Consider the following 15,546-nt stretch of genomic DNA (forward strand, 5'->3'; position numbering starts at 1 on the left):
TTCCATTCCACAAAATATTCTTTATAGAGGAAAAAAGTTTCTTTAGGTTGTTAAAATAAACTTTTCACAGAGAGATTCTTTGGGGAGCCAAAAATAGTCTAGTGACACAAAATCTTAGTGTTTTATCAAAAGATTGAGCAAACAGTGGCCCCCAGAATGTATTTGGACACTTTTGCCTCACTAAACAATGTATGAATGTCACTGCATATATGACAAAATATCAAGACAAAGAAGGTTTATTCATATACACATTTTGTAAAAAAGGTAAGGTAAACATAGTAAGGAAAGAGAGAGAAAAACCCCCACAATTGTTTATTATAAAGTGAAATATCATATGTATGCATTTTGCACATGCTTTTATCCTAAGCAAATTTTTTTTATGTTTTTTATTTTTATTTTATGTATTATGCATTCCCTGGGAATTGAACCCCTGCCATTGGCATTGCTAGAGCTGCAGGAATACCTAACAAGAAAATGACAGAAAAAGAAACAAATTCCAAATGGTTAAAAGGGAAAGACAATGTAAGCATAAAATAATATAAACAGAATTAAATTAATGCAATCAGAAGAACAGTGCTTTCTTGAAAAAATGCACAGGTGAGCAGGTTTTCATTCTGGACTTACCGTTGGGATACACATGACATTTAATGGTTAATGGAAGCCATTATATTATAGCTAAACATATTTCATATGCCTACACAGAATTATTTCACTTCAAAAGAACAATAAATCCAAAGAATGTAGTTAATAAACTACAGGTGTGATCGCTGGCTTTAATCGTTATACTAAGTCGCCATCCAGTGGTGAAAAGTGAAACTACAGAAAGGCTCAAAGGTCAATAATAAACCCCAAAAGTGTACAACACTGAAGACTGCTAACGGTTCACCCAGTAAATCCATCAGCTGCTGAAATATATATTGTAGTTTCTTTTTTATTTGTCAAACATCATTCACAAATTTAGACAGTAGTTGGGTTTTCATAGATAAAGAAACAGTACCTAAATAATAATAATAAAAAATCTCAATAATATACAAGTACAATAATAGCTTATTTGCTTAAGCACTCTCACTTTCTATTAGTTTCTTAAAATAAGTGCCATCAAGATGATAAAAAGAATCATAAAACACTTTCCAGATGGACCAAAATGATGTGAAGTTTGATTTTCATAAACTAGGTAATCTTTTCTAAGGCAATGCATGAGGTCATCCCATTTATTCATTGAGACATTCCAGGACTTTCTCCTGGATATATATATGAAGAGTTCAGATGCAAAAGCCTCTAACTGCCATCTGAAATTTTCTTCTAGAATGATCATTTTTATCAAGCTTGTATATTTAAGTTCAGTAATTTCACTTAAATGACAATTAATAGGTAATTTTCAATGCCATTTAAGTGAAATTACTGAACTTAAATATACAAGCTTGATAAAAAATTTTCAGATGGCACTTAGAGGCTTTTGCATCTGAACTCTTCATTTATATACATAAAATAGAAGAATAGAAGAAGAGGGATAGATAGATAAGAGAGACTGAGAAGAGGAGAATATTAATATACTTCATATTTATATGTATATTTAATGTGTGTGTGTGTGTGTGCGTATATATATATATATATATATATATATATATATATACACACACACACATAAAATATACTTATAAATGTAATGTTTATTAATATTATTAATATATATATATATATATATATATATATATATATATATATATTAGTATGATGTATATATAGTATGCTGTGAATTAATTATAAAGTGTATTGTAAATAACACTATTAATATGCCCTGATGTGGATGTAAAATAATAATAAATTAAAAAAACTTTAATTATTTGTGCTCTGACTGAGTTGTCTGCGTTTTAGCGCCTAATTGAAACCGTCAACTGTGTCTGCGGGGAAACAATCACGTTATGAGTATTTGTATTTCCGGTCATTCCCTCTGACTGACGACAAAGCATCAGTTGTGGGGCTTTTTGTTGTCAAACAAAGACGTAAGAAAATGTGTTTTACGAACATTTACGCGATTAGTTAATAAGGAGCTGAATTAAACTGTGCTCCGTGATGAAATGTTTTTAAAGTGTGATCAGAGACAGCCTGACCTCCCCCACCCCAGATAAAGATAGAGTTGACTTGTTGTTAGCAGGCTCGGCTAAACAAACCCGCTAGCCCGCGCTGATCTTTTTATAGCAGAGAGGGGGAGCCAGAGACTTACAACAGACCGACAACCAAGCTCTCATCCCAACAACAGTCCCCTTATTTTTTTCTTCTTTGAAGTTACCCCAAGCTAAGGTAAATATGAAACCCTCTCAGAATTTCTGCTAAGTCCGTATTCGCGTTCCCTAACCACATTTAGACACATTTCCATTTTGGTTTTTTTCGACGGAACGGCTCTGTCGTTCTCCTCCGGCGCGCCCCCGTGGCGGGAAGCGCGTGACCCGGCGTCGCGCTCGTGCGTAGAGTCCGAGGCTTCTGGGGAGCTCGCGGAGGCCTCGCGACACACAAACACGGGCGAGTGTTTTTGTGTGGAAACTCAAACGGATCATATACAAATAACCCACGCGCATTGTGATGAACGAAAGCGTTTCGTCGCGCGACGTACAGCGTTAGGAAAGAATGGAGGAAAGCAAAAAGTATTTTTATTGTTCGCGAAGGGAGACAGAAAGATGTGCGTAGCCGAACTAGCTTTCGCGAGTGTTTAGCTTAGCAAAGGCTATCGTTTGTTAAGACTAAATGACTACACTTTTGATAGAAAATTGTATATAACATAACTGAATTTGTTATTTACATAAGTAAGTACACAATCGGCTCGGGTTTATATAAAAAAATCCACCTATCAGAACAGAGCAATGCTAACTAACGTTAGCGAGCATCTGCAAGGAATCTATTAAGTCGCGAGCTAACGCTTTGCTAATAGTCAAAATCATCTCTAATCATCTCTCATTTACCCACGAACGGCTTGAATGCTTGTTATGGTAAATATTTACAATCTCTGGTGTTCATAACTTCGCTATGTTCGTCATGTTTTGAGTCATTACGGCTGAATAAACGTCAGTGAAATGCTTTGAGGATGAATGGTTCCTCTCTCCAACAATCGACTTGTCAACACTGTTTTTGGTCATTTTGTGTCACCCTGTTTGTACAGATGTGATGCTTCACTCCATTGCAATTGCAGCCACATCCTATAATAGCATCTCGCATTAACGATTGAGAGAATAATATATAAATTAGGCACATAATTGCATTCAGAACTTAAGCAAGCTGAAAGTCGTTTTCCACTTGTTTTCGGTGAGAAATATAAATATGCGATTGCTTTAGACGTTGAAATCGTTTCTGATTGTGCAGTTTTATTTTCTAGCGTCAAGAGGTTTGATTATGAAATTATGCATTATGTGCATATCGCTGGCGAGTTGTTGTCATGAAACCTGCATGCAAGCGATCGGAATGGATTCATGAATATAAATAAGTGAAGTATTGGCATTTAAAGGGCCAGTGCAACAGAAATGCCCTTTTGCATTTGTAGTCTGCCCGTCAGAGATCAGCTCGGGATTGTTTACCTTCCCAATACAGTTTCACATGCAAATGATTCATGAATATTAATGCACTCTAAATAGCCCGGATGCGGAAATGCATTCTTGGGATACTGTCTGTAGCATCTCCTTCTGATAACATGGAAGAGGATTTTATGATTGTTAAATGTATTTAAACACACACACATCTTGTTGTCTTCTGAGCAGTGATGTGGTGTATTGTTTTGCTTAAGTGCAAAATGTGTTTTTGTTAAATTATGTGAGGTCTGCTTCTTAGCAGCTCCTCTTTTGTGCTTACTATGTGCTGTCAATCTCCCAGCTGTCATTGGTCCCCTAGGGAGACAGGGTTGGGCTTGCATATCTAATTGAGGGGTGTGTCCTCGGTCATCCTCTGTCAGTCCAGAGTGGGTGTGTCCGTCAGGCTGTCTGCACTGTTTGTCGATGTTATCTCTGTTGTAGATGCTCCTCTACATGGCCGTTAGTGTACAAAGAAATCAATGCACCTGTTACAGACAGTAAGTCTGAGTGGACTGATTCTGCCAGGAAGCATAGTGTCTGTTTTGAAATGAGTGTATCATTTGTGCTGCTTTATTCAAGTCAGTGAGACTCAAACCCTCTTTCTTTTTGTAGGACTGAGTGAGATGTGAGGGATGGTCAGCGTATAAATATCTCTGTGGAACTCTGTGTGCATAAGACTTCTGTGCCCAGCCGTCAGTATGAATGGGGACATGCCACATGTGCCCATCACAACCCTTGCTGGGATCGCTGGTCTCACTGACTGTAAGTACATGCATCACACTACTCATACTTCACTGGCCAATGAAGCGCAACGGTAACCACCCATATTTACATCGGCTTTGGCTCTAGAATTATTTTTTTTGCATGGATTTTACAAAAATTCTACAATGTGTAGAAGCCATGAGCCAAGCTGCAAGATGAACATCACAACATTGCAATATTTTGCTTTAAAACACAAATATCTGTGTACTTAAATAATTGTATGTGTGAGTGAACAATTCATCCCATGAGGCATTGCAAATGAGGTAATTGGGAAATAAAAATGGTCAAATATAAAACGATTGTTTTGTTTTTTTACACTTACCAGTGACTATACATTTAAAGTTTTTTTTTTTTTTGCTATTAGGGCTGCTCATAATTAACTGGTTAGCCGTTAGCCGACAAATCATTTTTACTGATTAATACTGTTAAATGGTTTAAAAACATTTGCTGTATGGTTAAAAAATACGCTACACATATAAAATTAAGCTTTTGAGAAAACCCCCCCGATAACTTGTGTATGTCACATTTTATTATTACATTAATGTAATAAAGGTCTAAAATAGAACGTTTACAAACATTATAAACTCTATAAACATTAGCTATAGGCTATTTTTTTTTATTTCCCCTCACTCCATAAATCATTTAAGGGTTCGCATTTTGCGACCTTTTTTCCTGCCGGTGCGACGATATTTTATTAGAGGTCGCACTGGTGCCGCCATCATGTTGCCCAACTGATAAGAGCTGCCTTTGTGTTGCGTATGAGAAACATCAAACGGCAAATAAAACGAAAGTGAAATGAAACGAATAATTTCAGTATTATAAAAGTGAAACGAATAATTTCCCTCACTTTTATTATTCGTTTATTAGCTCGGAGCAATACTAGTCATGGTAGCTCCAGCTCAGTACAGTTACTCGCTGGCCGATTGCTGGGAGATGCGGTGTAGCAACGCTAACTGTAACCATGGTATTGTGGCAGAAAAAGTTGAATGTTTTTACATAATGGGGTTCGTACCCCCCAAGGGTTCGTACAACCTTTTAAGAGTGAAATTCAAGGGCTTTCAAGTGCTTCACACTTTTTCCAGCACTTAAAAGCTCTAAATATTATCCAATTTTAATGTTATTTTTAATTTGATAATTGGTAAAAGTAAAAGTTTAAAGATGTAGAAAAACTAAAACTTCATGGCAAACAAACACTTTTATATGAAAAAAGACATGAAATCACCACTATAACAAGTAAATGGCGACAGAGGAGAACTTATTGACTTCCGCTAATTAATGGAAAAAAGTCTTTCTCTTGAAAAACTTGTCTTTTGTGTAATTCAGTCACAATTTGAAGAAAAGTAAAGAACGCTCCTTTTATAATCACTGAAGCTGTCTGTCAGTTCAGTATGATACTATATAAGAGCAATGGTACATTTAATCAGAGTAGAATATTTAAATGTTCCCTATAAAAATGAGTTTTTTGCAAGGTGATTTGATCTGCATCTCAATTCAAGTTCGGTGCTTTACCGTCAAATTTCCAATAAACAAACATTATATTATTAGTAACTGTGCATATTAGTGCAAAAGAATAGTAATTTTATGATTAAATTAAATTTATGATTAAAGCTAAGTGCTACCAAATCAGGTTCTGGTGTCTCCATCTATAGAGCCTAGTGGCACCGGTGCTACTGCTCTCAAATGTTAGTATGGAGCCCTGCCTTTAAATTGAACTTTATTCAGAACAGAACAAGAATGAAAAATGAAAGTAGCTATGTAAACGTCAAGCCAAAAAAATTACAATTTAAAGTGAAACTGAAAGAGGGTGATGGGCTCACGTAGCCTAACTCTCTCATTCGGCACAAATCCATATGTTTCTATATTTGCAATGTATTTGGATGTTGAACTATTATTAATGTAAACTAGGCTTTGTACTTCACTCGCGTTCCAATATCCACGTAAAACATCATCCTTCACGTGTGCAGAAAGGTGCTTGGTATAACACCACAGTGAGGCGGTGGTCACGCTCAACAGCACAGATTGTACTATGGACTATTTAAGTTGAGCAGTGTAACTTTTTATATGTTTGGTTTGACTGTTTTTTTAATTCTGATAATGAACAGGCTGCAATGTCAAGTTTGCAGGAGCTGATATGTTGTGTGTGCGTGAGGCGTCTGCGCGATCACGTGAATTCTTTTGACATAAAAGCAGAAAAACCTGTTTGCACTTTCATTTGTGTACTCACAATAAAAACAATAACATTGTGCTTTTGTAAAATAAAGAAAACAAACAGGATGCGATTTCTGCCGTCTCGGTTTCCTTGTTTGTGGAGCGCGTCACAAAAGTAAACCGAAACTCACCATATAGGCTAATACTTGTCGCACAAGTTTTTCTTTCGTTTTGTTAATCTGTTATTTACTTAAGTGAAATATATTATGCGTATTTAGGACTTCATCAGTATAGATGATTTTATTAGTTTTTCTCCGTTCACAGAAGCGCTGCAGGTGCGTGATGTGACGATGTGTGAGTTCTCATGTTTTGTTCATGCTGCTATTTGCGCATGTAAAACTAAACCCTTGGAAAACTAATTTCCATTGTTATTTTTATTGGGTCACAGACACTTATCCATTCTAATTTAACACAAACTTCTTTGTTAATGAGCGCTTAACGCATTTCGGTTGTCGGTTAGGGGGAAAAAAACGAAGTGATCATCCCTCATATATACAACTCCAAATCCCAAAAAGTTAGGACATTTTGAAAAATGCGAGAATCTGTGATTCTTAATTCTCTTTCAAATGAATTTCACTGACAAAAGTACAAAGTTTTTTTTTTTCACTGAACAACTTATTTGTGTTTTCCAAATTTTGATTATGACAGCTGCAACACTACTAAAAAGTTGGGACAGAGGCATGTTGGGTGACACATAGGCCTGTCGCGATAGTCAATAAATCAATTAATCGCACGATAAAAAAACATGAGCTCGATAATTTTTCCGGCCGCGATAATTCCATTTGCATGCTTGTTTGTTTTCCTCGTCTCTCTCTCTCTCTCTCTACCAAAGAGACTGGATGACCACTCTCGGATCCTTAGCGTATAGGAGGAGTGTGAACCCTCTTGTCAGTTTGGTCTTTGTGCGGGGTGGCGGCGCCGCGGCGTTTGTCAGTCACATGGTCTTTGTATGGGAAAGCGGGACTGCTTGCGGCGACTGCCGGGAGAGAGAGAAGACGCTAGTTGTGAGTTGGAGGGGAAAAAAAATAAAAAGATGGAAATGGTTTAAAATCCAAACGCGACAGGAGCCCGATCTCATGAAAATGCGTATCTATACCACGAATGTTATTTCTCGTGCCATTTATACGCCCAAAATAGTTTTTGCGTGCATATGATACGCACTTTATGGCGTGTAATACGCACGCACTCCTCACCCCTAATCCTAACCAAGTATTTTCAGTGCGTAGCATATACACGCAATAAAGTGCGTCTCCGTCTTCCCGACAGTAAGTTACACAATCACTCGGGCGTTTACATTTACATTTACATTTACATTTATTCATTTAGCTGACGCTTTTATACAAAGCGACTTACAATTGCTATATATGTCAGAGGTCGCACGCCTCTGGAGCAACTAGGGGTTAAGTGTCTTGCTCAGGGACACATTGGTGTCTCACAGTGGATTCGAACCCGGGTCTCTCACACCAAAGGCATGTGTCTTATCCATTGCGCTACCACCACCCCTTTTAGTCGACAAAGTAACAGGAGGACAGTGCAAAATGGTGTGATATGGCCTGTTGAGGCTTTTTTTTATTTGTTTACAAAGGTCTTAACTGGCAGTTTTGCCTGTTATGGAATCTATCACTATTTATGTCTGAGCCTAATGTTTAATATTTTTTGAAGTGCAATTTTGTTTACATCCATTTTATTTATTGTTTTTGGTATTTATTCAAGTGAATTTTTTTGTTAACAGACACTGAGAGTCCATTGCTTTTATTGTTTTTGGTTGTTTTGTTCATTTTTTGTGGATATTTAAAATGTTTTCCGTTTTCAATGTTTAATATTCTTTAGAAATAAAAGTTTATAGAACTTTGAAAAGGTGTACCTGCATTATTATGCCATTATCATTATATTAGATGAAAATGGTCTCGAACGACAATATTATCGTTTATCGCAATAATTTCTTGGACAATTTATCGTCCAGCAAAATTTGTTATCGTGACAGGCCTAGTGACACATGACCTTTCCTTTCAATAGGCCTTTATCTCATTTCCTGGTTTCGGAACGTTCGAAATCGCCAAGCAGTGTACTCGCACTTCCGGTGGTTATTTAGTTACCTTTAGATGAAAAGTAGGTCAGTAAACTTAAATAAAATCGCGATATAGACCAGTGTCTGTCAATATTAAACCGCGTAAAGACTATTTAAATAGGAATCATGCTTGTTTTGCGTGTCTCTGTGATTGAATGGCACAGATGCGCTGATTCATTTATCACACACTCACTGAGGCAGGCATGATGATCGCGATGTTTTCTGCCTATATATGAGGACATTAACACACTTCATCAACACAGTCGCTCTGAGAGTCACTTCAGCAGCATTTTAGCTTCATTTGAGAAAAACTATCGTCATATCATAAAACACAGAGAGACTCAAAGGTCTACACGGCAACCTGTCAAAATAAAAGTTTGGTTTAACCTTTGAATAAAGTTTTGCTTAAATCATTATATTTTAAATAATTGGTTATAACAATTTAATTAAACCATTAAAATGGAATCAAGAAAAAAAAAACTTTTAGGAGATGCGAGAGCGAAGTAGTCCAGTGATAATTAACAGGCAGTCATGGTGAACGCAATAACCGGAAGACGCAGTACACTGCTTCAGCAATTTTTCGCAGTGACTTCCGGCGTTCTATTGTGATGCGATAAAGGCCTATTAGACTTTTTTTTTTATAGTTTGGGAATTGAGGATACTAACTGTTGCAGTTTTCAGGATTTTTTGCCGAATCTCGCCTGATGCAACACAGCTGCTCAACAGTCCGTGGTGGTTGTTGTTTGATTCTTCTTTTCATTATGGGCCATACATTTTCAGTAGAAGACAGATCTGGACTGCATGCAGACCAGTCAAGCACATCCACTCTATGGTACAGTGTCTACAAAACCACTCTGTTGTAGTAGCACATGCCGAATGAGGCCTGGCATTGTCTTGCTTCCCAGTAAAGATGTCATCTTGATGCCATTAAATGTCTCTATACAATCCCAATATAAGCCTCCACGTCAGAGGTACCTTCACGCACATGCAAGTCACCCATGCCATTTTCACTAATGCATCCCCATACCATTACAGATGTTTGCTTTTGTACTATACCTGTCACTGATGAAAGTCTGGATGGTCCCTTTCGTCTTTGGGACTGAGAACTCAATGCACATTTTTCCCCAAAACAAGCTGAAACGTGGACTCATCTGACTGCAGGACACATTTCCACTGTCTTTTAGACCATCTGAGATGAGCTCGAGCCCAGAGAACTCAGTGGCATCTCTGCATTGAACAGACGTATAGCTTTCTCGTGGCGTAACAGAGATTCTGCACAGTTAGCAGTGTCACAGACTGTGTTGTATGACTGTGAAGTGGCAACGGTTTTCCAAAGCACTCCCATGTGGCTGTATTTAAAAGGATGGTATAATGCCCTTTTCACAAGATGTAAAATAAATCTATGATGTCCCCAGAGTGTGTGTGTGTGAAGTTTTAGCTCAAAATACCCCACAAATATTTTTATATAGTATAAAGTTGTCACTTTTTGAGGGTTAGCAAAAACGCACCGTTTTGTGTCTGGCCCTTTAAATGCAAATGAGCTGCTGCTCGCCACAGAGGGCGGAGCTTCAAGAGCTTGTGTGTTAGCAGCTCCGATTACCTCACGCAGACACACACTAAACGCACACTAAAATGACAGAAACTGTTCTGCCTTTTATGTTTAAACGGAGTCAGACAAAGATGGAGAGACTAGAGAAGTGAAAACATGTAGAATACAACAGGACGTCTCTGAATGGTTAGTTGATGAATTTGTTGCTGATGTGGAGTTAACTATCTTCAATTAGCATATTCTGTCATGATAATCTATAAATCGCTCGTATAGGAACTGTTGTGAGATGCACACAGTGACTTTCTATTGCATGTGAAGAGACGGATGTGACGGCTTAAGCAAATGTGCTCAACTGCAACACCTCTTCCTCATATTAACATGGGTTCCCGGGGGCGGGGTTTATGTAAATTTTAGGGTTTGTGATGTCACTAACCCGTGAGGAATGTTGTGTAGTCCCTACCAGCCGTTTGTTGTAGTCCTTAAACTATTTCTTTAAAAGCAAATATCTCCCTTTGCTTTGAACTTTGAGCATTGTAACTTTGCAGATGTTGTTTATGCTCAAACAGCAACATTACACACTAACTAAAATTAGAAAAGTGAAATCATACTCAACCACCCCTTTAACACAGTAGCATGATGGTTTCTCATGCAGTGCCATCTGAGGGCTCAAAGGTCATGCACATTCAACAGAATTTTCCAGCCTTGCCGTACACGTACTGAGATTTCTCTGGATTTCCTGAATCTTTTCAAAATATTATGTAGGTGAAAGGTGAAAGACCTAAAAAAAATTTTTTTGCAATCTAGCATTGAGAAATGGGATTTAATTTTTTTTTTTACAATTCTCATGATATTTGGCACAAAGTGATGAGCTGTGACCCATCTTTGCTTGCAAAAACTGAGCTGCTCCTTAAACACTCAATCACAATACCCTCACCTATTACCAATTCAATTGTGGACTGTTTCAAAATTGCTTAACTTGGATATTCTATAAGCTTTTCACTTTTATTTAGCCTCTGTCCCAAATATTTTGGAGTGTGTAGCAGCTATCAAAATTTTGGTCAGTGAAAAAATTGGATATCTTTTCTTTGTACTTTAGTCAGTTAAATAAAGTTGAAAGAGAATTAACAAATCACAGATTCTTTATTATAGATTTTTATTGCATTTTTCAAAATGTCCAGACTCAACTTTTCTGGATTTGGGGTGATATATATCTCACCCCAAATCCATGTGTATATGTGTGTGTGTGTGTGTGTGTGTGTATATACATGTAGTCAAGTAAATTAAATTAGACATTTCACTTGTGGATTCTGTGGAAGCATTTACTATTGCATGCTTGTTTATGATGGGTCTGTCTTGTACAGTTTGTACATTATCGTTAAATCAATTTCTGTGGAGAGAATGAAAGGAATTTTTACTTCCAATATTGTACTCTGTGTTCTGTTGCTAGATTATGAAGAGAATGTGCATGCGAGTTCATTGGAGGTCATAAGGATGGTTTCCTTTAAAAATTGAATAAAAAATACAGTTAAAATATTATGCTTTTTTTTATTGGGTATGATAAAGCAATCTAGTTGTTTACAGTTGCCAAACATTACTGTTGTATTGGACTGGTGTGTGGTCAGGTGTTTGTGTCTCTTCGGTTTAAAACAGAAGTATTTACAGTCTGGATGATCTATTTTATAATTAAGCAATGAGAGACTCTAATGCTTTGTTTTTATAAAGCTGTTACATCAACAAAAATAATAATAATAATTGCACTACCAATTTGAAAGGGGTTGGTAAGATGAAAAAAAAAAAATAATAATTTTTTCAGAAGAAATCTATCACCGAAACTGCATTTAATTACAGTAAAACAGTAATATTGTGAAAGTTATTACAATTTAAAATAACCATTTGTGACCCTGGATCACAAAACCAGTCATAAGTCGCACGGGTATATTTGTGACAATAGCCAGCAATACATTATATGGGTCAAAATTATTGATTTTTCTTTTATGCCAAAAATCATTAGGATATTAAGTAAAGATCATGTTCCATGAAGATATTTTGTAAATCTCCTCCTACATATATAAAACATTTATTTTTTGTGAGTGAATGCTGCACAATCGTGAACATAAATTGACAACTTTAAAGGAGATTTTCTCAATGTTTCGATTTTTTTTGCACCCTCAGATTCCAGATTTTCAATAGTTGTATCTCAGCCAAATATTGACCTATCCTAACAAACCACACATCAATGGAAAGCTTATTTATTCAGCTTTCAGATGATGTATAAATCTCAATTTAAAATAAATGACCCATGTGACTGTTTTTGTGGTCCAGGGTCACATTTTATTTAAAATATCATTTACTCCTGTGATGACTTTTCAGCATCATTTCTCCAGTCTTCAGTGTCACATGATCCTTCAGAAAGTATGTTGATTTGCTGCTAAATAAACATTTCTTATTATCAATGTTGAAAACAGATGTACTGCTTTAATATTTTTGTTTAAACCATGATACATTTTTTTCATGATTCTTTGATGAATAGAAAGTTCAAAAGAACAGCATTTGAAATAAAGAAATTGTTTGTTACATTATTAAACTGCATTTAAATGTTCATTTAATTATTATTTTGACCAAATACATTATCATTCTTCCACTATAAGATACAATTACTGAGATATAAACAATAACATTATTCTCTGGGTGCCATGTAATGATATCCAAAGTAACAGGTGTTTTGCACATGGTTACTGCATTGTGTTATTTATACTTGTATACTTTATTGTTATAACATTTTGCTCATACTTTCCACACCTTTTTAAAGGCTCATTTATATTCTTATATTTGTTGTATTTTAAATTGATATGTAATATTAATTTTGTGTAATTAAATGTTACTTTGGTCCTGTTTAATATAGATTCATTTATTTCTTCTGGTTTCAGAGTTAAACACAATGGGGAGAAATATTTTTTTTTAATTATTGTTATTATTATTTAACTCTAATGCTAAAACTATGTAATACAATTACTTCATTTTTATTAATTTTTTACATAAATCATTACTATTTGTCACCCTTTACGTCTGTCTGGGTTTTGCAAATATTTAACCAATGAGAGAAGTATTAAAAAGAGCTTGTGACCAAATCTTTTAACTCCATTGCCTCCTCAAACTCTGTTAAACCTCATAACTCTGCCCCATTTCTATTGTGAATGAAGTTTGGAGCGTCGCTGCGTTAAATAAAGAACTGTTTCTCTGAATAAGTCCAGCGTTTTCTTAAAATTCTTTAAGTATTAAGAAATACTTTATATAAAGGGTAATCTTTTTATGTATTTGAGGAGCGGAGAAGAGAATCTTGCATTTGTCATTGAGTCACAGCCAAATGTGTGTAGCGCTTCATTATAATGTGAGATTTTGGCCAAATGACAGAGAAAAACAGAAAATAAACGAGCGCCCACATATAGCTACAATAATCTTCATAACCTTTAAGCTGATGAAAACGTGATGTGATGAACTGACTGCCTCAGATGCAGCCGTTCTAATGACGAAAAACACAACATTCACTGGACAAAAACTTCCTAACTTCATTTGAGCTTGATTTTGGTAAAGCGGTAATAATAACACGCGCAAGTATATGATCACATATAAAGCCACAATATCAAATTTGACATCAGTGTATAATTGTTTTCCCCCATTTCCTTTAAAAGTAGTGGTTTTGGTCATACTGTGTGAGGGGTGTGGGAGGCCCAAAATTAGCTTTTGCATATTTCACAATATGAGGTAAATCTGTAAAAAGGGGTGTTTTACATTGAGTCCATCAGAACATCTCTGACTGCACTTTAGGTGCCTGTTAGATTTCTACCCTGCGAGCTCTTGTAATAAAGAAAACATGGCCTTATTGCACTCTGTTTGTTTCTACAGTGTTGAACCAGCTGCCCCTGCCCTCCCCTTTACCGGGCACCACCACTAAGAGTCTGCTGTACAGCGGGCGTGTAGCTGAGGAAGTGGGGCGTCTGATGGGCTGCAGAGATGAAACTCTGGTTTCTCAGCTTGCCAGTGGCCTCAGCCAGGTCTCCTCGGAGCAGATGTGAGTTTCTGCTTACATTTACCCTGTACATAAACCACACACCTGCATGCCTCCTCTGTCTCTTTCTGTCTAAAGGCCTTGGTATACTTAATTTTCTGCGTTCCGCTCCGTATCACGCACGGTCATGTCCGCACAGCTTTCAAAGTATACCCAGCTGCGAATGTTCGACACAGATGTTAGAGGGCAGCACTGAGTCGTGTCATGTAAGGGACATTCGCTTGAAAGGATAGAAGAAGAAAAGTAGTGGATCCGCCATTGCATGCAAAGTTTAGAACAAGAACCAAAACAGAAACAATGGAGAAGGGGATAGGCTTCTTTGTTTACTGTTTTGCATCTCTCTTTACGCACTCCGACTTGTACAGCACATCATAACTCTGTGTATTGCCACCTAGTGGACTCAACATTCACCTTCCGCACCGTCCGCGTGGTCTGCAGACCCTCCCGATTAAAAAAATTATGTCACATGGACAGTGCGCGGCTCGTCACAGAACGCGGACAGCCGAATTATACTTTGGGATTAACTCTCTGCACTTGCAGGTCTATCAGTACATGGGCCCAATGAAATCCTTTTTATTTTCTCCCAAATTTTTCAGTGTTCTCAGTTAAAAAATTTCTGGATTCTATTTGATGGTTTAATTTAATTTAATTAGCAATCAAAAAGGATGTCTAATCAGTTGAATTTATAAAACTTGAATAATTAATATAATAACAATTAAATAAATGAATATTTCTGGATTCTGTTCTTAAATTAATCAGAAAAGGTGTTAATCAAATGAATGCATTAAACTAATAGTTTAATTAATCTTTTAAAATGTAATCAAATTAAATTCTAGAAAGTGCTGCACAACAGGTTTACGGTTTACTTTAAAAAGTAATGCTTTACAATATTGCATTACTCCCTTTAAAAAGTAACTAATTGCATTACTTGGTTACTTTATATAGAAAGTAATGCATTATGTTACATTTGCGTTACTTTTTCTCACCTGGGTTGGGCTTGTTTGTTTTTTAATAACAAAATAAAGTTCTATTTTTGGCAAATGTAAAGGCCCTTTCTCACCAAAAGTGAAATGAATAAGCCTCAAGTGGAAGTGCAAATTCACGTCTGTATGTTTAATAAAGTGAGATTAAATACATGAAGTAAATTATCATATTTTATTATTGCAGGTTTGTGTAATATTCTGAGTTTTATTTCAGGTTTCTTTTTCTTTTTGAGGAATACTGAATCTTTTTTTGTGCCTGTGAGATGAGTAAATGCATACTCACATTTAGTCTAGACCTACAATAACCATCATATTTATACAGCACAATTTCTCTGAATGAAATGAATGAAATC

General features: G+C 36.3%; 1 protein-coding gene and 1 long non-coding RNA gene across 4 annotated transcripts in view; both read left to right on the forward strand.

Annotated features, from left to right (window-relative positions):
• Positions 1–1,984: 1,984 nt before the first annotated feature.
• Positions 1,985–15,546, forward strand: part of nipbla (NIPBL cohesin loading factor a) — a 46,455-nt gene continuing 32,893 nt past the window's right edge. The window contains exons 1-3 of one of the 3 annotated variants that reach the window (XM_082171033.1): positions 1,985–2,301; positions 4,170–4,319; positions 14,048–14,213. In XM_082171033.1, coding sequence (XP_082027159.1) covers positions 4,256–4,319; positions 14,048–14,213 — 230 coding nt within the window. In that variant the 5' untranslated portion in view covers positions 1,985–2,301; positions 4,170–4,255. The other 2 variants (XM_082171034.1, XM_082171035.1) reach the window with 2 other exon arrangements.
• LOC309499756 lies at positions 4,326–10,921 on the forward strand. The gene is made up of 2 exons (XR_014206328.1): positions 4,326–7,209; positions 8,512–10,921. It is a non-coding gene; the product is annotated as an uncharacterized lncRNA (long non-coding RNA).

The sequence above is a fragment of the Leuciscus leuciscus genome (genome assembly GCF_965113295.1).
Source record: "Leuciscus leuciscus genome assembly, chromosome: 5".
In the NCBI taxonomy this organism is placed as follows: domain Eukaryota; kingdom Metazoa; phylum Chordata; class Actinopteri; order Cypriniformes; family Leuciscidae; genus Leuciscus; species Leuciscus leuciscus.